General features: G+C 46.2%; 2 protein-coding genes across 2 annotated transcripts in view; both read left to right on the top strand.

Moving 5' to 3' along the window:
* The window catches only part of LOC146049556 (astacin-like metalloendopeptidase), a 59444-nt gene extending 57784 nt beyond the window's left edge, over window positions 1-1660 (top strand). The window contains exon 13 of the mRNA XM_083166082.1: window positions 1616-1660. Coding sequence (XP_083022208.1) covers window positions 1616-1660 — 45 coding nt within the window. The remainder of the gene's footprint in view (window positions 1-1615) is intronic.
* A 12015-nt stretch (window positions 1661-13675) lies between these two features.
* LOC146049555 (embryonic protein UVS.2-like) lies at window positions 13676-23593 on the top strand. Its single transcript, XM_083166081.1, has 7 exons — window positions 13676-13788; window positions 16838-17016; window positions 17122-17203; window positions 17592-17719; window positions 19642-19760; window positions 22152-22377; window positions 23451-23593. The coding sequence occupies exons 1-7, from the start codon at window positions 13676-13678 to the stop codon at window positions 23591-23593; spliced, it is 990 nt and encodes a 329-aa protein (XP_083022207.1).
* Window positions 23594-24021: the final 428 nt, after the last annotated feature.

Here is a 24021-nt window from a genome sequence, read left to right as displayed (position 1 = left end):
CTGAATTTAAAAATTCAGTAAACATTAGTTTGCATCTAAATACACTAATTTTATTTACTGATTTACAGTATTGGTTTCTTTTCCTTTTTTTCGACTCTCTCCATCTGACTATTGGTCTGTATTTACAGTATACATTATTGTAACATTACAGTTGTTATGGTCCATTTGCCAGAGCTTGTATTGTACTGTATATCCATCCACCACTGGATCAGTGGAGCATCATCCACCCAGTGGTGGAGTTGTGTATTGCATGCTTTGTATGTTGTCATGCCTCAATGCATTTGTGCGCACTCCAGCTGAGGCACGATAAAAGCCAAGTCTAGGCACGCTGTTGAGATGAATAAGTGTGGATCCCTCTGTAGGTTATACAGATGGAGCGCCTCTCAGCCAGTGCTGGGGCTCGCCAGAATGCCCCCGCTGGTGAGCTGGCGCTCCATCTGACTGGGAGACACACGCGCCCCAGTTTCCTGGTGGCGGGGGACACGATCCCTGTCCGTCTCCGCTTCAGGGAGATGGGCAGGGTTACGGGGGGGAGCGGGGAGGTGGGATCGGGTGGCAGGGACCATCGGCGAAGCGGTGGCGACCGGTGAGGAGCTCCATAGAAAAGGGACGCACTCGCATCTTGTGCCCTTCCGGAGGCTGGCGGACTCTGGTGGCTGCCGAATCTACCACCAGCCCGTGCAATAATGAGAGCAGCTCCACCTGTATGTATTGAAAGTTTATCATTTAATTTTTCTATCCTTTGCAGATCCTTCTCATGTGCTGTCAACACTGTCTCCCCCCCTTGTCATCAGCGCCTCTGGTGGTAGGCTGCGGGGGTCCCTGAGAACAGGGTAATGCCACCTTGCACGCTGGGTCCAGCACCGTGATGTGCCTGCAACTTTTGTGGGCATATCGCTTGTGTGAGGGCTTCGCTGTACACCTAAGTATTTAAACATCACTGGCGGCCGTCTGGCTGCGGAGTGAAGTACATACACATGGGGCGATTTTAGGGCTATTTCTAAGTGATCTGACTCAATCACTTAGAAATTAAACACACATCGCCCCCCTGTGTATACCCCAGTGACGGCAACTGACTAAACCTTGACTCCATGCACCAAAAATCTAGTCATTGCCAGTGTTATATCACCAGAGACCACTGGCCCGCACAGATTGCCGGTGTGCCGCATATGTGCCAGGGGTCTATGCTGAGCGGTCAGTGCTTCTGTACGTTGCTCAGCATCGCCCCATGCAGACGGGGCTTTACTGTAATATGTGTTGCAAATTTTCAATAACAACAAAATATTTGAAACAAGCGAATTAAGGTGTAAATGGGTCGCATAATTGTTACTCTTAATTGTTGCAAAGTTTCCATTCTATGTATATAATGAGCAGAATTTTTTTTCCATTATGGGGAAGGTCGGCATGGGATTTTTCACTGTTTTTTTACCCAAATGGTTGCGCCATGCCATGCTATTTATTCTCCCTCATTGCCCTAGTGGATGGTAGGGCATAATATACTGCCTGTCGGCACATGTCAGCTCAAAACCGTGACCGTATCTCATGCAAAGATACTTTTGTGATAACAGTGAACAAATCTGCACCAGAAACCACACAGGTTTTTCCTGTTTCTCAGGACAGTTTGGAAATGGATTTGGCCAAAATGCTCGAGAACCCATGACTTATTTGTTCCCAGAATGTAACTACTGTAAGTGTAACCTGGTGTCATTGGTATCTCTATGCTACAGTTACTGTTTGTTGTCTAGATGTCCTTTTAAATTGCTCAGTGGGGTATACAGAGGTTAGTCTAATTGTGTCCTTCGTTAGAGGAGTCAATTACTAACCCAAAAGACAATAGATAGATATATATTTAAATCCTGGAAATTCCACAGGAGAACCATTGTTGTATTCAGCATTCTTGTTCTACTGTACCATTACAAAAAAAAGAAATCACCCTGAGGAAAAATCTTTTTTGTTTATAGCATGTTGTTATGGGAGGACATTGTGTGACTCCGAATATAAAGGATGGATAAGACCACAAGATACAGAGATCTTTAACTACGGAGCAGGATGGATGGAAACAGCATCTTCCTTCTCCTGGCCTGCCTGATTGGTTCTACTACAAGTTTGCCACTGCTGGTGAGACATTACTGTTATGGTTGTAATTAATTATGTCATTATTGTGTTAATAGTTGGCAATCATATTTAGATAATGCCATCCATGTATTTAATTAATGGCTTCTATTTTATTTAATGGCAACAATAGTAGTTTGTACTGCTAAAGCGAAATCTTGTATCAATATTAAGCTGGGTACACACTCAGTGGTAGCCAACCCTAGCCCTCGAGAGCTACCAACAGTTCACATTTTCCAGACAACCTAGCTGCTGCACAGCTGCACTCATTAATCACTGACACATTTTAAAAGATACACAGATGGAGCTAATTAGCTCACTTGTGATTCTGTGAGGAGACCTGCAAAACATGCACTGTTGGTAGCTCTCGAGGACTAGGGTTGGCTACCCCAGCACTAGATGATTCCTAACAGAGAACCAAATTTACCGAACCCGCTGGCCAATATCAGTCAATAATGTCACCCGCCCCTCGCTCCAGATTAAGCTGCATGTACAGACGACATGGGGGGACGATAATGATCTGTGGCCGCAGGCATCAATATTGTCCATTTCGTTGACGATTTATCGCCCGGTGTGTACCTATCTTTTGCTGTAAATGAAAGAATAATACAGAATACAAGGGAACAGAATTTGTTAGAAATGTTGTGTAAGTACAGTACAGCCTAAAAAGGGAATAATGACCACAAACCCATGACAACTAAAATTGATGAAAGTGTTAATATTTGTATTTTCTTCAGATTCGTGGTGCTGTATATTTTTTTATAAATCAGTCCAGAGGTGCTGCCCTGCGTGCCCTATCAGTCCAGGGGTGCTGCCCCATGGGCCGTATTAGTCCAGGGGTGCTGCGCCATGTGCCCTATCAGTCCAGGGGTGCTGCCCCATGGGCCGTATCAGTCCAGGGGTGCTGCGCCATGTGCCTTATCAGTCCAGGGGTGCTGCCCCATGTGCTGTATCAGTCCAGAGGTGCTACCCTGTGTGTCGTATCAGTCCAGGGGTGCTGGCCCATGTGCCTTATCAGTCCAGTAGTGCTGCCCCATGTGCCATATCAGTCCAGGAGTGCTGCACCATGTGCCTTATCAGTCCAGGGGTGCTGCCCCATGTGCTGTATCAGTCCAGAGGTGCTGCCCTGTGTGCCGTATCAGTCCAAGGGTGCTGCCCCCTGTGCCATATCAGTCCAGAGGTGCTACCCTGTGTGTCGTATCAGTCCAGGGGTGCTGCCCCATGTGCCTTATCAGTCCAGTAGTGCTGCCCCATGTGCCATATAAGTCCAGGGGTGCTGCCCCATGTGCCTTATCAGTCCAGGGGTGCTTCCCCATGTGCCATATAAGTCCAGGGGTGCTGCCCCATGTGCCGTATCAGTCCAGGTCTGCTGCCCCATGTGCCGTATCAGTCCAGGGGTGGCACCCCATGTGCCATATAAGTCCAGGGGTTCTGTGCCATGTGCCATATCAGTCCAGGGGTGCTGGCCCATGTGCCATATAAGTCCAGGGGTGCTTCCCCATGTGCCATATAAGTCCAGGGGTACTGCCCCATGTGCCATATCAGTCCAGGGGTGCTGCCCCATGTGCCATATCGGTCCAGCGGTGCTGCCCCATGTGCCGTATCAGTCCAGGTGTGCTGCCCCATGTGCCGTATCAGTCCAGGGGTGCTGCCCCATGTGCCGTATCAGTCATGGGGTGCTGCCCCATGTGCCGTATCAGTCAAGGGGTGTTGCCCCATGTGCCGTATCAGTCCAGGGGTGGCACCCCATGTGCCATATAAGGCCAGGGGTTCTGTGCCATGTGCCATATCAGTCCAGGGGTGCTGGCCCATGTGCCATATAAGTCCAGGGGTACTGCCCCATGTGCCATATAAGTCCAGGGGTACTGCCCCATGTGCCGTATCAGTCCAGGTCTGCTGCCCCATGTGCCGTATCAGTCCAGGGGTGCTGCCCCATGTGCCGTATCAGTCCAGGGGTGCTGCCCCATGTGCCGTATCAGTCCAGGTGTGCTGCCCCATGTGCCATATCAGTCCAGGGGTGCTGCCCCATGTACCGTATCAGTCCAGAGGTGCTGCCCCATGTGCCATATCAGTCAAGGGGTGCTGCCCCATGTGCCGTATCAGTCCAGGTGTACTGCCCCATGTGCCGTATCAGTCCAGGGGTGCTGCCCCATGTGCCGTATCAGTCCAGAGGTGCTGCCCCATGTGCCGTAACAGTCCAGAGGTGCTGCCCCATGTGCCGTATCAGTCCAGAGGTGCAGCCCCATGTGCCGTATCAGTCCAGAGGTGCAGCTTCATGTGCCGTATCAGTCCAGGGTTGCAGTGGGCAGTGTTTTATGGGCGTCCTCAATAAATGCTGGGTGTTCCCTTGGAAACGCAGGTGTGGCGATGCCTGTTTGGGACATGTGGCTGACATCCCGTAATGTCAGTGCTCACCCCCTTTTTGGCAGATAGCGACCATCTAATAATTTTGCTGCATGTTAGCAGATGCATCCCCTCACATGGCGGGGGGCAGGGGGGGGGGGGGGCTTCATCATTGGGGCGCTTATCCACTTGCTAGGCAGCGTGGCCTGAATTAGGTGCAATGTACTTTAAACTCCATTAATCAAAGAGACACAACACATGTGACATTCATTAAATTTCCCATAGATCACGTTCTGTATGGTGGTCACCCAGCGCATTCCACACTATTGTACATCATGTGTACCCCTACCCTCCAGGATTCCTCGTTCCGTCATTACTTAGCTGTAAAATTCCTAATGTGTGAATGTTGCCTATAGGAAATAATCCGATACTACTTATCATTTATCTACCACCTTTTATAGGAGAATACCTAGAATCTGAGGGGTTGCTATGGAAACGTGTCTCACTTCTTAAAACTCAAACAGCTTGAGATGGACATACTGTACACTTGTCCGATTTTGCCACTTTTCACCCAATTCTGTCCGATACATGTGGGTGAAAAATTGCTAATTTTCAGGTATTTGACATCTGATCCGATGTGATGCGCGGTGCTGTGCGCCCAGATAGGCATTTGACATCTGATCTGATGTGATGCGCGGTGCTGTGCGCCCAGATAAGTATTTGACATCTGATCCGATGTGATGCGCGGTGCTGTGCGCCCAGATAGGTATTTGACATCTGATCCAATGTGATGCGCGGCGCTGTGCGCCCAGATATGTATTTGACATCTGATCCGATGTGATGCGCGGTACTGTGCGCCCAGATAGGTATTTGACATCTGATCCGATGTGATGCGCGGTGCTGTGCGCCCAGATAGGTATTTGACATCTAAACCAATGTGATGCGCGGTACTGTGCGCCCAGATATGTATTTGACATCTGATTCGATGGGATGCACGGTGCTGTGCTCCCAGATAGGTATTTGACATCTGATCCGATGTGGTGCGTGGTGCTGTGCGCCCAGATAGGTATTTGACATCTGATCCGATGTGATGCGCGGTACTGTGCGCCCAGATATGTATTTGACATCTGATCCGATGTGATGCACGGTGCTGTGCGCCCAGATTGTAATCGTAGATCAGATGTGCTTGCTGGTTCGGCCTTCTACTCGGACAGCCTCCTGGCAGCAGGGAATGGGATTCCACATGCAATAGATCACATGTGATCCTGCCACCCGGGGGAGCTCTTAGGTGGCTCCAGGGGAGAAGTCGCGGCAGTGTATGGGGGCTTATGTTATAACAGTCTACACATAGAAAATATACTATCAGTTACTGTGATACCCAAGAGTATTATAAATGCAAATATATTTAAAAGAAAATGTTTATTTTGCAGAATTCCGTAATTAACTTCACTACACCTGGTAAGATTTATTATTATTATTATTATTATTATTATTATTATTATTATTATCACTAATGTTCTCCTGATATTTTGTTCCTCCCCTCTCTCTCGCTGTTTATTTTTGGAGCGCTGCGATCAGGTATACACCGACCCCCCATAGATAAAACCCACCATGTGCAAGCCTGCAATTTGCTAAGCAGTGCTTATAAAAATAAGTGGGCGATTAGCTGCAAATCTATTTGCAAGGTGTTCACATAAAATTATTTCCCCAGTGTGTGCAGTCTGTGCGTAGCCCGGGACTAACTCAGCGGCTGTGATAGAATCAGGCTGATCGGGGGCGGAGCTGACATCACATGACTTCCCCTCACACACCTGCGTATTACCTGACACTCCCAGATAACAGCCGCTCCCCATGTAATGATTCCCAGTGTGTGCAGTGTGTGCGTAGCCCAGGACTTACTCAGCGGCTGTGATAGAATCAGGCTGATCAGGGGTGGAGCTGACGTCACATGACTTCCCCTCATACACCTGGCCACGCCTGCGTATTACCCGACACTCCCAGATAACAGCCGCTCACCATGTAATGATTCCCCAGTGTGTGCAGTCTGTGTGTAGCCCAGGACTTACTCAGCGGCTGGGATAGAATCAGACTGATCGGGGGCGGAGCTGACATCACATGACTTCCCCTCACACACCTGGCCATGCCTGTGTATTCCCTGACACTCCCAGATCACAGCCGCTCACCATGTAATGATTCCCCAGTTTGTGCAGTCTGTGCGTAGCCCAGGATTTACCCGCCGGCTGCGATAGAATCAGGCCAATCGGGGGGCGGAGCTGATGTCACATGACCTCGGCTAATATGCCTGATACTTCCTGAAGACAATCAGTTACCTCCCAAAAACACCGGCTTAAAGAAATACTTAACAAAATCTAAGCACAGCGTGAACAATGCAGTTGCACTATGCAAACATTTCTAATAGGATTTTTAATACATTTGACCAGGTAACCCCCTCATCGGTTAATTACTGTACCTATCATTCTAAGGTAGTGGTTCTCAAACTGTGGGTCCTGACCCCAAAGTTGGTTCTGATCATTTCAGCATGGGGTTGCAACTCCCTGTTGCTTACCGTCAGGCTGATGTCTTCTCTGATCTCTCAGTCAGTGATCCAAGGAGTCAGTTAAATTGTATGTTACTACAGGCTCCAGATCACTGGCTTAATGATCCGAGGGGTAATCAGGCTCCGTCCTCTTCTGTCCCACCCAGCAGCATCTGCTCCCCCCATCTCCAGCAGCAGGGGGGGTGTGCTATAGGCAGTGGCGTAGCTACGTTTTGGGCGCCCCCCCCCCACCGTCGCCGCCCCGCCGAGCACCCCTACACTGCCGTCCCGCCGCCCATGCAAACCCCCCGTCAATCCCCCACAGCCTTACCTATCGCGCTGGTCCCGGCGGCTCCGTTCTTCTGCTGAGGACCAGCAGAAAATGGCTGCCCCCGTACAGCAGACAGTTTCAGAGAACTGTGTGCTATATGGGGGCGGCCATTTTGTGGTGGTCCTCAGCAGAAGAACGGAGCCGCCGGGACCAGCGTGATAGGTAAGTCTGCGGGGGATTGAGGGGGGTTTTAACTGTAGCACCGCAGCCCCCGGCGCCCCCACATGCACAGCGCCCCCCCGCGGTGGCGGGGGCTGCAGTGCTATAGTTACGCCCCTGGGTATAGGGTTCCGACAGTCGGGATCCTGACAGGTCGGACTCAGACAGCATGGCGAGCGCAACAAAGACCCTTGCTGGCTCGTTGCGCTCGCCATGCTGTGGGCACGGTGGATTGCTACGCTCGCCACCTATTCTATTCTCCCTCTATGGGGTCGTGGACCCCCACGAGGGAGAATAGCTGGTGGCCACCGGGAACCTGTCTGTCTGTGTTTTAACAGTCGGGATCCCAACGTTGAATAAAGGACTATCGGGACCTCGTTTGGCACCCCAGCAGGCTGCACTCCTGGCTCCCTCATCTATATATTAATTCTGCGTCCTGGTGCTTCCAAGCTATAAGAAACTTACAGATTATAAATTCCATAGTCAGAATTAAAGGAGCCAGCTCTCAATAAGTAGTAAATCTGTAAAGAACCTCTTGTAAGCTATTGCAACAGGGGAGCACTGAGTACAGATTTCATGGTATGTGCCTGTGGAGGGAGGAAACAAAGATGGGTTTTCAATCCCAGGTCACGACTGTCGGTCCACCCTGTTTTCGTTTTTATCGACCGCAAATCGCCAGGTGGGATTCATTGTACCGCCTGTCAATCGGTGGAAAGGGGGCCTGTCCGCATAAATGACCGTGGATTGTTGAGATCCAGCCTTGAGCCTTGACAGTTCACGGCTGTTCTCGGCAAAACTTTTAAAGTCGGGCCCCATTCTGTTGATCTGCCTCTTCAATACTGTCAGGTAAGAGAACATTGAATAGGCGCCTGCCACTATTTCCCCTGTTGGGCATGTAAATCAATCTAATTTTCTATGCACAGTTTACATCTGCCCCCCTGCAGTGCACATGGTTTTGTCCATCTAAGAAGGATTTTGTCAGAAAAAGTGAACTAGAATAAGGCCCTATGTGTGTAATGTGTATAAGGGCATTAATAATGTGCAACATATGTGTAAGGGGCATTATGTGTGTCATTATGTGTATGAAGGGCATTAATAAAGGTTGGCATATTGTGTAAGGGGCATTATGTTTATAAGGATATTAATAACGTGTGTCATGTGTAAGGGGCATTACTGTGTGGTATTATTAGGGGTGCCGAGAGAAAGGGTACATATTACCCAGGCCAAAGTCTGATGGAAGGGTCCAGTGGGGGCCCCGGGCCCCCTCCCCTTAAGTGACAGCAGCAGCTGCAGCTCTTCTCTGCCCAGCACACACTGCTTTGTGCTGGGTTGCAGTGTGGCCATGGAGGTGCTTAAAATACAATATTTTCTCAGGATTTTTTCTAAGGGTATAATGTGAATAATGTGAGGAGTAATGTACATAAGGTAAAGGGGTAATACTGTGTGATGTAACATGAATAAGGGACACCATCGCATGATATAATGTCAGGAGTAATGTATATAAGGTAAAGTGATACCAAAATGATGACTGCTATGATGAGGGTTGATGGTGCTGGGAAAGGGGAGCAGGGTCAGAGGCGGAACTAGTGGTGGTGCTAGGGGGCACCAGCCAAAATCTTGCCTAGGGCGTCATTTAGGCTAGGGCCGGCTCTGATCATTGATCCAAATACATCAGTATTAATTATCACCTGTGCCGCGTGCTATAAGTCCTAGAACAGAGTATTTGTTTGTTCATATAAGTGAAGGTGCCCATACACGGTACAATATGTGGGTGCGATGAGATGGGCGCTCCCGTGCTGCACATACTTATGGTTCTAGATTGCATCTCATTGCATTGCAAAACGTACACGATGCGGTCTAGTCCAATTTACATACAGTAATTGTGTATGGGCACCTTGAGCCATGTTACAGATAAAACATCTACAGCAAAAATGTATTCTCATGTCTTTATTCATCTTTTCAGTATAATATTTATATACCGTATATAATATATATTGTATGTGCACTTGTATTTCCAGCAGCTACAGAGACAATATACCCTTATGATACCTTCAGCAAGATTATAGAAGTGAACAAAGGTATTTTATTAATTTATTTATTTATTCACAGTGCCTTATATAGCGCAGCAGATTCCGTTACAGCGTCTTATATAGCGCAGAAGATTCCGTTACAGTGTCTTATATAGCGCAGCAGATTCCATTACAGTGTCTTATATAGCGCAGAAGATTCCGTTACAGTGTCTTATATAGCGCAGCAGATTCCGTTACAGTGTCTTATATAGTGCAGCAGATTCTGTTACAGTATCTTATATAGCGCAGCAGATTGTGGTACAGCGTCTTATATAGCGCAGCATATTCCGTTACAGTGTCTTATATAGCACAGCAGATTCCGTTACAGTGTCTTATATAGCGCAGCAGATTCCGTTACAGTGTCTTATACAGTATAGCGCAGCAGATTCCGTTACAGCGTCTTATATAGTGCAGCAGATTCCGTTACAGTGTCTTATATAGAGCAGCAGATTCCGTTACAGTGTCTTATATAGCGCAGCAGATTCCGTTACAGTATCTTATATAGCACAGCAGATTGTGGTACAGCGTCTTATATAGCGCAGCATATTCCGTTACAGTGTCTTATATAGCACAGCAGATTCCGTTACAGTGTCTTATATAGCGCAGCAGATTCCGTTACAGTGTCTTATACAGTATAGCGCAGCAGATTCCGTTACAGCGTCTTATATAGCGCAGCAGATTCTGTTACAGTGCCTTATATAGCGCAGCAGATTCTGTTACAGTGTCTTATATAGCGCAGAAGATTCCGTTACAGTGTCTTATATAGCGCAGCAGATTCCGTTACAGTGTCTTATATAGCGCAGCAGATTCCGTTACAGTATCTTATATAGCGCAGCAGATTGTGGTACAGCGTCTTATATAGCGCAGCATATTCCGTTACAGTGTCTTATATAGCACAGCAGATTCCGTTACAGTGTCTTATATAGCGCAGCAGATTCCGTTACAGTGTCTTATACAGTATAGCGCAGCAGATTCCGTTACAGCGTCTTATATAGTGCAGCAGATTCCGTTACAGTGTCTTATATAGAGCAGCAGATTCCGTTACAGCGTCTTATATAGCGCAGCAGATTCCGTTACAGCATCTTATATAGCGCAGCAGATTCCGTTACAGTGTCTTTTATAGTGCTGCAGATTCCGTTACAGTGTCTTATAGCGCAGCAGATTCTGTTACAGTGTCTTATATAGCGCTGCAGATTCCGTTACAGTGTCTTATAGCGCAGCAGATTCTGTTACAGTGTCTTATATAGCGCAGCAGATTCCGTAACAGTGTCTTATATAGCGCAGCAGATTCTGTTATAGTGTCTTATATAACTCAGCAGATTCCGTTACAGCGTCTTATATAGTACAGCAGATTCCGTTAGTGTCTTATATAGCGCAGCAGATTCCGTTACAGCGTCTTATATAGTACAGCAGATTCCGTTAGTGTCTTATATAGCACAGCAGATTCCGTTACAGTGTCTTATATAGCGCAGCAAATTCCGTTACAGTGTCTTATATAGCGCAGCAGATTCCGTTACAGTGTCTTATATACCGCAGCAGATTCCGTTACAGTGTCTTATATAGCGCAGCAGATTCCGTTACAGCGTCTTATATAGCGCAGCAGATTCCGTTACAGTGTCTTATATAGCGCAGCAGATTCCTTTACAGCGTCTTATATAGTGCAGAAGATTCCTTTACAGCATCTTATATAGCGCAGCAGATTCCGTTACAGTGTCTTATATAGCGCAGCAGATTCCGTTACAGTATCTTTTATAGCGCAGCAGATTCCGTTACAGCGTCTTATATAGCGCAGCAGATTCCGTTACAGTGTCTTATATAGCGCAGCAGATTCCGTTACAGTGTCTTATATAGCGCAGCAGATTCCGTTACAGTGTCTTATATAGCGCAGCAGATTCCGTTACAGGGTCTTATATAGCGCAGCAGATTCCGTTAAAGCATCTTATACAGCGCAGCAGATTCCGTTACAGCGTCTTATATAGCGCAGGAGATTCCGTTACAGTGTCTTATATAGCGCAGCAGATTCCTTTACAGCGTCTTATATAGCGCAGAAGATTCCTTTACAGTGTCTTATATAGCGCCGCAAATTCCGTTGCGCTTTATAATTGCAAACAGTGATAAAACAAACTGGGTAGAAACATACTGACATAGAGGTAGGAGTGCCCTGCTCGCAAGCTTACAATCTATATCAACATATGTTAGATTTATAGATCTTAAGCTCTAAGCACTTGCATTATTATATGAATTTATTCCAACAGTATGTTATAGTTTATATTTATTCTTATTTAACCCTTTGAGTGTCAAAGTTGCCACGAGAGAGCCTCAAAATATCTGCTAAAAATGGCAGATTCGCTCATCGCTGTGAGCAATTTTGACAGATATTTTGAGGATCTCTCACAGCGACGTTGCCACTCAAAGGGTTAATAATGGTATGCGAGTTTGCGCCATAATGCAAGGAATGGAAAATACTGCGGATGGGGTTGTTATGATATCACTTTAAAGGGGTGTACCCACGGAGCAAATATGTGCTATTTTCTAAGCAATCTGACTAGATTGCTTAGAAAGTAAGCACAGATCTGTCCATGTGTATGCTCCGAGAGATTAAATATCTCTTGCTAACTAAGTCAGTGCATGCAGTCAAAATCTAGTCAGATTGCTGAGCAAATGACTGCAAATCTCACTGTGTGTACAGAATGAGAGATACTGATCGCCATCTCTCATTCTGAACAACTACCCGGCCATTTTTTGCTTAAGCAAAATTGCTTAGAAAAATTGCTTAGCAAAATTGCTTAGCACAAATCTCTGCGTGTGTATGTGCTCTCCATGGGAGATCTTGACACTAGCAAAATTGCTTAGCACAGATCTCTACGTGTGTATGCCCCTTAACCCTTTAAGTGCCAACATCTCTGTGACAGATGTTCAAAATAACCACTGAAGATCCCAGTCTCTCACATTTGTTATATAAATATTAATAAAAAAAAAGTGGTGTAAAAAAGATTATATTTCCTGTATAAAGGGAAACATTACAGGTCATTATGAAGAATACAAATAATTGCTTCCCAATTATCACACCTATTTTGTCAAATGCACTTGCCACTCAAAGGGTTAATGTGGGCCATCTATTAATTACACAGGTTTTGTGGCTGGATAAAGTCGGGCCTGCATTTAACCTGTTTCTTATCTGCCACAGAACCTGTATAAATCATAGATTCCCCAGATTATTTCTTTATGAACTGGTTCTTCTCATATCGGTCCTTATTCTGATTGCCTTGCTCCCCTGCGTGTTTGCGTGGGTGCCGGGGGTGGGCAGCTGACCTCAGCGGATGCCAGGTACCCGCCCACTTCCCACACAAGGCGCTCGCAGAGGTAAGACACCAGAGAGGCGTGTTACGTCTGCGAGCGCTGGAGACATCGCTCGATGGTTGGCAAACACAACATTTTCCCGCGTACTCAAGGCTGCGAAAGGATGTTTATGTTAAACTTCCATCCGCAGCCATGTGGGGAATTTAACAGGTGAGGGGGGTGGGGGGTGGCGCAGGTGGGCGGTGGACTTGCAAAGCTGCGAATCAACCAGAGTAAGGGCCATAGTGCAGCAAATGATGTTGTGCTTTAAAATTGAAACCGGTGACAAAACAAACGGGGTAGTTACAAACAATGGCGACTGTAGGAGGGCCCTGCTTGCAAGCACACAATTATGGGATATTGGGTCTGATTCTGGTTTGCTAGAGATGCTGCCTGCACGACTCCCCCCCCCCCCCCCTGCGCCACTGATTCCCCTTGGTTACATGCGAGGGGCTGTGTAACGAAGACGGATCACTGCGATTGATCCTGAATCACCCCATTATGACAAGCCTACTCACCGTGGACACGATTGTTTCATCTCTCTCTCTCTGATTATTGTAGGTTTAACGGTAGCAGTAGTGCACGGTGACCAATTAATACAAATCAGACGCAGCGCTACCAACTGTACAAGCTGCCCATGGCCTAAGTCTGCAGATGGGACGGTCCCTGTGCCGTACACCTTATCCTCAGCTTACAGTGAGTTCCATCTTCCACACACTACAGTATTTTCATCGAGGACATTTTCCTTACAATAATGTGAATGAAATCTGCATTCTTACAGGTACTATGAATGTCAATCTGTTCACTAATGCTATGCAAGAATTTGAGACCCTCACATGTATACGATTTATACCTCGGACAGCAGAGAAGGATTACCTCAATATTGTCTCTTCATATGGGTAAGTCATTTCCATGTCCCAGAAGAATGTTTAGCCAGTGATGAAAACCAATCCGGGGCAGACACAGTATACAATGTAAAGGCTGGTACTTTAACATTCTCTTTAACACCTGAATTTTGTCTAAACCACCTTCACCCCCCCCCCCCCACACACACACACACACACATTATAAAGTTGGGGTCTTAAACATTACCAAAATACCCGGTACCCATACTGCTGCCCAAGAGAATGGGCGATGGTATAATAAAGGTACTGACTGCTGGGATACGGGCACAATCAGGCTTTTCATTTAAAGGTCAACATTGTAAAACATCAACACAAGAAGACTGTCGACCTAGAAATGGTCGACACAAGACAATGGCGACACAAGTTTTTTTTTTCACATTTCTAATTACCGGGGCCCGGCATTCCTCTCGGCTGCCCTGCTCAGACCATACCAGGCAATGATGTAGCTCTCATGTACAGCAGGACTGGCCGACCTGCGGCTCTCCAGCAGTTGTGAAACTACACATCCCAGCATGCCTTGCTACAGTTTTCGCATTTTCTAACAACAAAACTGTGGCAAGGCATGCTGGGACTTGTAGTTGTTTCACAACAGCTACTGTACTAATTATTATTCATCATTTTAAAGGGATAATATTATCTATCTATTTGTAAGAAAATGATGAGAAAAAGCGCTCTCTAGTGCCGAACAATAATAAGTGAATAATGACGTTATTTATATCACAAGGTCTTTATAATCCCCCTCCCTGGCTCCTATAGAACCACAATAATAAGTGAATAATGACGTTAATTATATCACAAGGTCTTTATAATCCCCCTCCCTGGCTCCTATAGAACTTCCTCCATTGACTCGGATTTCTGTGTGGTCCACCCTCGTCTCAATGGTCACCCTTTTTATAGCCGATGATCATGTGTCTGTGATACTGCGACAACAATCACACAGGAGAACATACAGCTGTTACCTGAGACACCAAGGGGGACATTTATTAAGATCAGAGATCTATTTCACATGTGATGTTGCTATGGGTAACCGATCATTATCTTCTCATCTATTCAGCGCCTTCTAGAAGATAATAGATAGTATCTGATTCGTTGTTAATAGCAACATCCCATCTGAAATAGATCTCCCAGTTTAGTACATTTCCCCGCTAAGAGTGTATTTTAAAGGACTTTACTGGAGGACTAAGTATTACACTGCCAAAATATGGACATACAGATGGAGTTACTCTCATTGAAGTGGCTCCTGGTGATGCTATAGCCATCTGTCAGGAGGAGGCGCGCACACAAGACGAGTGTGCACTCCATTCTCCCAGAAGCCCTGCAGCCCGTCTCCCCGCTCCCTGTCCTCCCTCCCTGCCGCCCAGCTGAGTGGGACGCATGAGCGAGTGAGACTCCCGCACATCCCTGCCATCCGCCAGAAACATCGCCATGGCGACCTGGCAGTATGGCTGAGAGGGGCTACATCTGTAAGGACTGTTTTTCCATATACAGAGCAATGCTTGCTCTGCCAGCATGCTGAACACTTAAATTCCACCCATAGAGGTGAGGAGCAGTGGTAACCTTTTATTATACAGGATATATGACAGGAGCAACATTGATTATGATGATACCTTAAAAATGTATATACTTAGTATTAATTCATTTCATAAAATGTGTACATCATTTTCTCTCAATCAAAAAATATACATTTTCTTCCATGTTTTAAAATATAGTCCGAATAAAAGTATTATTAATGTTATTTTCATCCCCCGTTAATACACAATGATAGCAGTCTTTATGTTTTTATGAGTCATCACCTTCATTGAGGCAGCCATTTTGTGGTGGATTTTTCGATGCTTTCACCATTAAAATTTGATGCTCATCAACAGCAGATTTAAAAACATCAATCAAATCATGGATTAACCCTTTGGGCGGTATTCAATGAGGCTGATTCGCCAGGTTTTTATGGCGATTTTGTGCTGTAAGGCGAATTTCTTACTAAAACGGTGAATCACCCTATTCAATGACCAGATGGCGAATACATTTTAAGGTTTTTTTCGCCATGATTCACCGAGTAGCAATCGCTATCTTTTTATGGTTAAGTGGAAGGTGAACTTTTAAAATAAAGTGTTTTGTTTTTTACAATTGGTGTAAAAAAATCTGGAATTTTATTCTGAGGAGGGGCATGCTATTTTTATTCATGTGCTGTAATTTAAAACATTTTTTTTTTTTTTTTACACAGACCAGCCAGCAGGGGGCCGGAGCCGAGCCGCTCATTAGATATTCATATATTCACTTCACCCGATCATTACATATGCATGATCGGGTGTAGAGAATATACCCGGTCCCCTGCTGGCACCCCCGGGGGGCAGCCTGTGCTGCCTGGCACCCGGTGAGCCCACCTCCCCCCCACAAACGTTCTGGGGCAGGCAGGGAGACTTCCATCTCCCTGCCTGCCACCGTCCTCAGGCTCCCTGCAGCGTCCGCCGCAGGAGCTCAAATTCGCCAGTCAGTGGCAGCGAGCCCCTGACTCGCTGAATACCGGAGCCGGCGAGGCTCCGGAACGCAGTGAGCAGTGGCGAATGTGCAGCGAATCCTAAACAGGATTCGCTGCACGTCGCCAGTATTCACATTGAATACTGCCCTATGAGTGTCAACGTTGCTGTGATTGATCCTTAAAACATCTGCTAAAAACCCAGCATCGCTCACAGTGACTGTTCTTTGTATATAAAAAAATACAAATACCTGTACACTCGTCAATTCGATGACGTTTTTCGCTTGTGATCAGCACTGACATTTTAAATAAACCTGGAGGTTTGGAAGGTCGGTAACTCCACCAAACTCAACCTTTAGTAAATCTAACCCCAGGATCCTAATAATTGTCGCACAAAACAAACTACATTTTATTACTTTATCTTTATTATGAAGTGTAAATAAATCACAATCAAACACACATACAATAATATAGATATTTTTCAAACTACTGTATTCTACTTTTTCGAGCCTTCTGTGTCTGTATAAGAATGTTGGTGTCATTTAACTCTCAAAACTATTTCACTGCTTCCAGCTGTACGTCATTTGTTGGACGAATAGGGGGAGCTCAGATGGTTGGATTAGATACCACTGGCTGTATGTCCAGAGGGACCATACAACATGAGCTAGATCATGCCCTGGGATTTTACCATGAACATACAAGGAGTGACAGAGATAACAATGTCACCATCAATTACCAGTATCTCTCACCAGGTACTACACCTATTCCTATTGTTTAAATACATGTTTTAATCGTGAACGTGTTGGGGTGTTTCCTTTCAAATTCCATTGATAGTAATTGGAGAATTTTTATTGCAGCTTACGTGGCAAATTTTGTCAAACAAAGCAGTAATGACCAAGGTTTACCCTATGACTATGGCTCAGTGATGCACTATGACATGTAAGTTACTGCGCACAGCGTTATATTATATTATATTAACAACCAGAGGAGTAACTCTGGGAGGCAATGGAGTCATCTGCCTCCGGGCTCCTGCTCCCAAGGGGGCACCTCACCTCCACAGTAAGTTGAAATCAGAATTAAAAGTCATCAATATCATTTCTGTGGCTGACTCCCCCTCTTAGCAGGACCATAGTCACACTATTTTAAACATAAAATCCATCCATACATGCACACATGCATACATATGTTTAAAAAAGGTGCTGCGTGGGAGGGGGGGGGGGGGGACACCAATATTTATCTTGCCTCCGGGCAACTGGGACAAACTTACGCCACAGGTTACATTTGATGTGTAATTCTGGATTACAATATTGTCATGTCTTTGTGACAGGTATGCATTCTCTAACACTTCAAACCAACCCACCATTGTACCCAAGCCTGACCCAACTGTGCCCATTGGCCTAATGATTGGACTGAGTGTCTTGGATGTTGCAAAAATTAACCAGCTTTATCAGTGCAGTAAGTACCGAAAGATATACAGGTTGAGTATCCCGTATCCGAATATCCGTTATCCGAATTATTCCGAAAACCGTACATTCCAGAAACTAAAAATTTTTTTTATATTTTTTTGCTAAAAAACTCACTGGGGACATTTGTAACAGCACTACTGGTGACATGATATGTAACTGCCACTATATATGTACAAGAAAATGATTGCTTGGCATTTAAATTCAATATCTGAGATAGTACACAAATTTTGTTTCATGTTTTGAAACCTTGTTTTTTGAACAAATAAATTATATTTGTGTGTATTTTATGTGGTAATAAAATATATTTGTGTGTATATTATGTGTTTATACAGCATAAATGCAAGATACTTCAAAATACATGATTGAAATATTAAAATATTCCAAAATATGGAATAATCCGTTATCCAAAATTCTCCTGGTCCCGGGCATTTTGGATACGGGATACTCAACCTGTACTGTATATATATATATATATCTGAATGCAGAGCGAGGAGGTTACCACAGAGAGAACGTCCTGATATTGTTCCTAGCAAGAACCCACACTAAACTTTCAACTCAGAAATTTCCATTTAATTGAGCCCCATTGAGAAGTACTTGGTGATATTTATTTTATTGCATCAGCTGTGATCAGCAGAAACTTCCAATAGGACTAGCTACACCAAATCCATTCACCCAATGGTTCTTACCCCTGATGAAGTCTTAGAGACGAAACGCGTCGGGTTTCTTCACCAATAAAAGAACTATTTACCCAGAAATGGACTGAGCTTATTCATTGGGAACATCCTCAAATACAAAAACACTATTTCAGAAATGTGTATTTTGTTTTGAAATTGAAATGTTGTATTGGGAGGTACAGATTCTTTACTAGGTAGCGCACCCCAATCACCCCCCACCTTCCTGATTACTACACCGTTCCTCACTAACAGGAGGAATTTTGGTGGTGCTGCACACACAACCCAGCGCAACTCAGAGTCAAAAACCCTTTCTTCCATATATATAAATATATATATATATATATATATATATATATATATATATATACACACTAGATGAAAATAGGGCATTATGGGTGGGATGTTCTAACACCCGCCATGTCTCTTCACCGGCTACCGCTTCCATACTAATCGCATCTGCACTAACATATGTGATTAGTAATGCAAAGGACAGCTCTAGTGATAAGTGTGGTCCTTCCCGATGCAGCACCGACACTCGGGAGTGCAGAGTGACGGCGCCAGCCATGAGGCATGCTGGGAGGGATCTGTGATGGATCCCTTACACAGCGCTGTGGAGAGAAGCCCTTAGGCTTTTATAGGGTATCTTCAGCAAAAGCTGGTATCGCAGTGCTGCCCCGCCAGAGTGGCTTTACTGCTTATTATAAAAATGTGGTAAAAACCCAGATTACAGGGTTTTTACTGCATTTTTGGTTTAGACCATTATGTCCTATACATATACAGATGGAGCGTCCTTTATCCTTGCCACGCGCCTGCCAGGATGCCCCCTCTGGCGAGCGCCGGCGGACAGGGATGCCATTAAACTGGGACGCACGCGCATCCCAGTCTCGCGGCGGCTGGGTGCCGGGACCCTGCCCGTCTCCGCTTCAGGGAGATGGGCAGGGTTAGGAAGGGTGCTGGGAGGTGGGGAAAAGTGTCTGAACGGGGCGGTGGGGACCCGGGGGGAGCTCTGTTGCCACAAGGCACGCAAGCTTCTCATTTGTTTGCGCCCCCTGGTGAGAGTTGGCGGCTGGCAGGGGCTAGCGCTTCGCCAGCCCCTGCCTGAATGACGGGCACTACATCTGTATGTTGTATATATATATATATATATATATATATATAGTGCATCCTAATGATAAAATTACTAAATATGTTTTACTATAACAACATTGATTTTGCTTTTTTATATCTCTCTTCATAGATGACGTTTGTGCTAATCTGCTTAATAAAAAGAGTGGAATAATGAACTCAGACAACTATCCCTCCGCCTATCCCAATAATTCCAGCTGTGTTTGGTTGATCAGAACCCCATCTGGACAGGTCAGTAATGAATGAGTGGAACAGGTAACAAGCAGAAATAGATTTTAGATTTTTGGGGGGGGACCAGCACATTCAGGTATGAAATATAACTGAATGATATAACAATTCATTTCCAATTTCCTGAATTGGATTTTGAATTGTAGCTGTACTGTGAAGTTGAAGCTCACAAACCACTGGAATGTTCAAGATGCCAATCTGTACCTTGGAATTGACTAATACCCAGAATTGAGGCGTGGACTTTAACAAGCCAGCAGTTACCAGGGAGGGTTTGGATGTTTAGGTCGCAGCCCTCAGCCTGGGGCATACCTCCCAACTTCTGACCTGTAGAAATAGGGACACTAAGGGGGCGGGGCATATGCAAATGAGGTTGCGGCTTATGCTAATTAGCCGCGACCTCATTTTCATACGAGAATAGACGCTGTGCGCATGCGCACAGCGTCTATTCTACTAGATTGGGGGTCTCCCAACTGCCACCCCCCGCAGCGGGACAATGCCTGCCGCGGGTGGGACAGCGGGACAGGACCCGAAAATCTGGACTGTCCCGCTGTAATCGTGACAGTTGGGAGGTATGGCCTGGGGTTCCAAATACAGGCCCTGAATTACTGACAGGAAATGGAGACTGGAAATAAGGAATGTAAATACTTTTTAGTAATACAACTGGAGAAGTACTGATAACACTGAAGCTAGGTTAGAGAGCTTATATTTCTAACTTCCTTTTACAGGAAGAACTGACCTCTGCCCTCATGAGCTGACTTCATTGTCTGTGTTTGGGTGGGAGGAGCACAAGGAAAGAAGGAGGGAAAGGATGTGGGAGGCGGCTGAGCTGCCAATGGGAGGCAGAAGTAGAAACATAGCAGATTGCCTCAATTTTTCAGGGGTGCAGAAGGAGGCAAATTCAATGGCAATGAAGGAGGATGGTAGGAGGGGGCATAACGGAGAGTGTAGAATGTATCAATTAGGAGGCAGAGACTGGAGGACAGAGAAGAGATGAATGATTGGAAAAATGATTGCTTGGCGAGGGAGAGGGTAGTGCAGCAGATCCATCATAAGCCCCGCTATATGAGTGAGCATATCCCCATATGTACGGGGTGACTGTCGCTGGAACTAGCTCCTCTGACTAGCGGCTTTCCCCGGCAGAGAGTCTAATTTTATCAGTGACCATCTCATGCCTACAGCAGGAGTGTACCCCTGCTGTGGGAATGGGGGGCTGTGTACCCCTGCTGTGGGGATGGGGGGCTGTGTACCCCTGCTGTGGGGATGGGGGGCTGTGTACCCCTGCTGTGGGGATGGGGGGCTGTGTACCCCTGCTGTGGGGATGGGGGGCTGTGTACCACCGCATTGGGGCTGTGTACCCCTGCTGCGGGGATGGGGGGCTGTGTACCACCGCTGTGGGTCTGTGTACCCCTGCTGTGGGGATTTTTCTTTTTTTTTAGCTAAAGGTTTTGTGCATGAGAGTGGGGTAGTGCTGCAGCTTCATCTATCTGCCAATGTGACAATGATTAATGGTGCTGAGCATCGGGAGCCAAGTGTGCAGTGCATTACTGGGAGTTGACTAAGTCCCATGACACTTTGCACCAGAGGGCAGAGGCTGAGACGTTTGTGCTGAGCTCTGATTGGTGGAGCTCATTACATGCTTCTCAGGCCCATGGATAACAGCAGCAGCAGCCTAGTCATGGGAGGGTTTTTAATCAGAGGCAGCACTGGGACTGTTAGGTCTCCTACAGAGTAAGGTGCAGAGGGACAAACAAAGGCTTCTCATGTGGTATGTATGTATGTATGTATGTATGTGTGTGTGTGTGTGTGTGTGTGTGTATGTATATATCCCCTGAAGTTACCCATTGACCAAGTTTATACTGCCTTTACTCTGTGTTTTGACAGTGTAATATCCCCCCATGCAGTTTGCGGCCAGTAATGACAAGTGCAAGGGGGCCTCCCCTGTCTAAAGTGCCCCGGGCCCCCCCGAAGGCTTAATCTGGCACTGGATGGGGGGCTGTGTACCCCTGCTGTGGGGATGGGGGGCTGTGTACCCCTGCTGTGGCGATGGGAGGTTTTGAACCCCTGCTGTGGGAATGGGGGGCTGTGTACCCCTGCTGTGGGGATTGGGGGCTGTGTACCACCGCTGTGTGTCGGTGTACCCCTGCTGCGGGGATGGGAGGCTGTGTACCCCTGCTGTGGGGATGGGGGGGCTGTGAATCCCTGCTGTGGGGCTGTGTACCCCTTCTGTGGGGATGGGGGGCTGTGTACCCCTGCTGTGGGGATTGCATTATATATAATAAAGTGTGTGTGTGTGTGGGGAGGAGGTGGCACCAACATTCATCTTGCCTCTGGGCACCTGGGACAAACTTATGCCACTGCATTGTTGACTGACTGATATAATTGTTTTATATTTAGGCAACCCTGAAGTTTAATGCCTTTGATGTCCAGTCCTCACCTGCTTGCTCTTCTGACTACATCAGGATCTTTGACGGTCCCACTAAGACTTATCCTGTGTTACTGGACAAAACTTGTGGGACGAGTCCTGTTCCTTTTATAGTTGCTTCCACTAGTCAGATGCTGGTGGAGTTTGTCAGTGACAGCAGCGTTACCGGAGGAGGATTCAGTGCTACTTACGGCTCAGGTATTGTACTCTGTTGTAGAATCCGTTATATTTTATGGTTTTCCAATGATGAAAACTAGTTTGCTCCTCTAGACTTTATGTAGAATATTGAATTTAGTGGGAGCCAAGGGTACAAATACCATAGAACCTGATAAAGTAGGGGGCAGCTCACTTCGTACTACAGTATATTTGTCCATTTTATTCAGCTCCATGGCTGTACATATATTGGGGTGGTAGGCGTTGCCATGGCTGTACATGTATTGGGGTGGTAGGCGTTGCCATGGCTGTACATGTATTGGGGTGGTATTCATTGTCGTGGCTGTACATGTATTGGGGTGGTAGGCATTGTCGTGGCTGTACATGTATTGGGGTGGTAGGCATTGCCGTGGCTGTACATGTATTTGGGTGGTAGGCGTTGCCGTGGCTGTACATGTATTGGGGTGGTAGGCGCTGCCGTGGCTGTACATGTATTGGGGTGGTAGGCGTTGTCGTGGCTGTACATGTATTGGGGTGGTAGGCGTTGCCGTGGCTGTACATGTATTGGGGTGGTAGGCATTGCCGTGGCTGTACATGTATTGGGGTGGTAGGCGTTGCCGTGGCTGTACATGTATTGGGGTGGTAGGCGTTGCCATGGCTGTACATGTATTGGGGTGGTAGGCGTTGCCGTGGCTGTACATGTATTGGGGTGGTAGGCGTTGCCGTGGCTGTACATGTATTAGGGTGGTAGGCGTTGCCTTGGCTGTACATGTATTGGGGTGGTAGGCGTTGCCATGGCTGTACATGTATTGGGGTGGTAGGCGTTTCCGTTGCTGTACATGTATTGGGGTTCTAGGCGTTGCCGTGGCTGTATATGTATTGGGGTGGTAGGCGTTGCCATGGCTGTACATGTATTGGGGTGGTAGGCGTTGACATGGATGTACATGTATTGGGGTGGTAGGCAATGCCATGGCTGTATTACAGTAGAAGGTTGCCCTTAACTCTGCCCACACATTCATTTTTTTAAGATGGAGTGAGTTATGCCTCAGTTTATTAATAGTGGGTGAAAAGTTGGCTTTGTTGATGTTTTCAGTTGTATTTGTTATATTGACCCCCAGGTATTAAGTTTAGACTTTTCAAGGTTGACTTTAGAGCCATATTCCCTACCGAATTTATTGAGATGATATTGGGAATCGATGTTAGGGGGTCGGTAACAAAAAGCAGCATATCATCTGCAAAAAGCGATAATTTTAGTTCATAACAGGAGATTTGTATCCCGTGGAATTCTGTAGATTGGCGTAATAAGATGGCGAGGGGCTCGATGGCTATAGCAAAGTAGTATTGTAAAGGTGAGGCCATAGGACGAGGTCAAAGGCCTTTTCTGCATCTAGGGACATAATAACTCCCGGAGGATATGGGCCAGTAGGTGTTATATAGTTGAGATGACCTTTCCCACATTCAGAACCGAATGTCTCCCGTGATGAACCCAGTTTGGTCAGGATGAAGGATCATGGGCATTAAATACATTACTAACTTAATACATTAGCCCCCACGGGCTTAAATGAATATCTGTCATACACATGTTTTCTATAAAGGTCTTTTTTTACACCTTAGTGACAAACTAACAGACTTTACGATTTTTGCCCAGCTGTTCCAATCTGTTATGGTTATATTTTATACCTGGTAATT

This window comes from Crinia signifera, chromosome 12 (assembly GCF_055691185.1).
Source record: "Crinia signifera chromosome 12, ASM5569118v1, whole genome shotgun sequence".
Classification (NCBI taxonomy): Eukaryota; Metazoa; Chordata; class Amphibia; order Anura; family Myobatrachidae; genus Crinia; species Crinia signifera.
This window is presented reverse-complemented; position numbering and strand designations above follow the sequence as displayed.

What these genes read in the sequence shown, in the direction of transcription:
- LOC146049555 (XM_083166081.1), top strand. Translation starts at nt 13,676, where the DNA reads ATGAATGTCAATCTGTTCACTAATGCTATGCAAGAATTTGAGACCCTC. An exon ending in TAACCAGCTTTATCAGTGCA is followed by an intron (nt 17,720 to 19,641) that starts GTAAGTACCGAA and finishes CTCTCTTCATAG; the next exon opens with ATGACGTTTGTGCTAATCTG. An exon ending in CAGTGCTACTTACGGCTCAG is followed by an intron (nt 22,378 to 23,450) that starts GTATTGTACTCT and finishes ATTGACCCCCAG; the next exon opens with GTATTAAGTTTAGACTTTTC.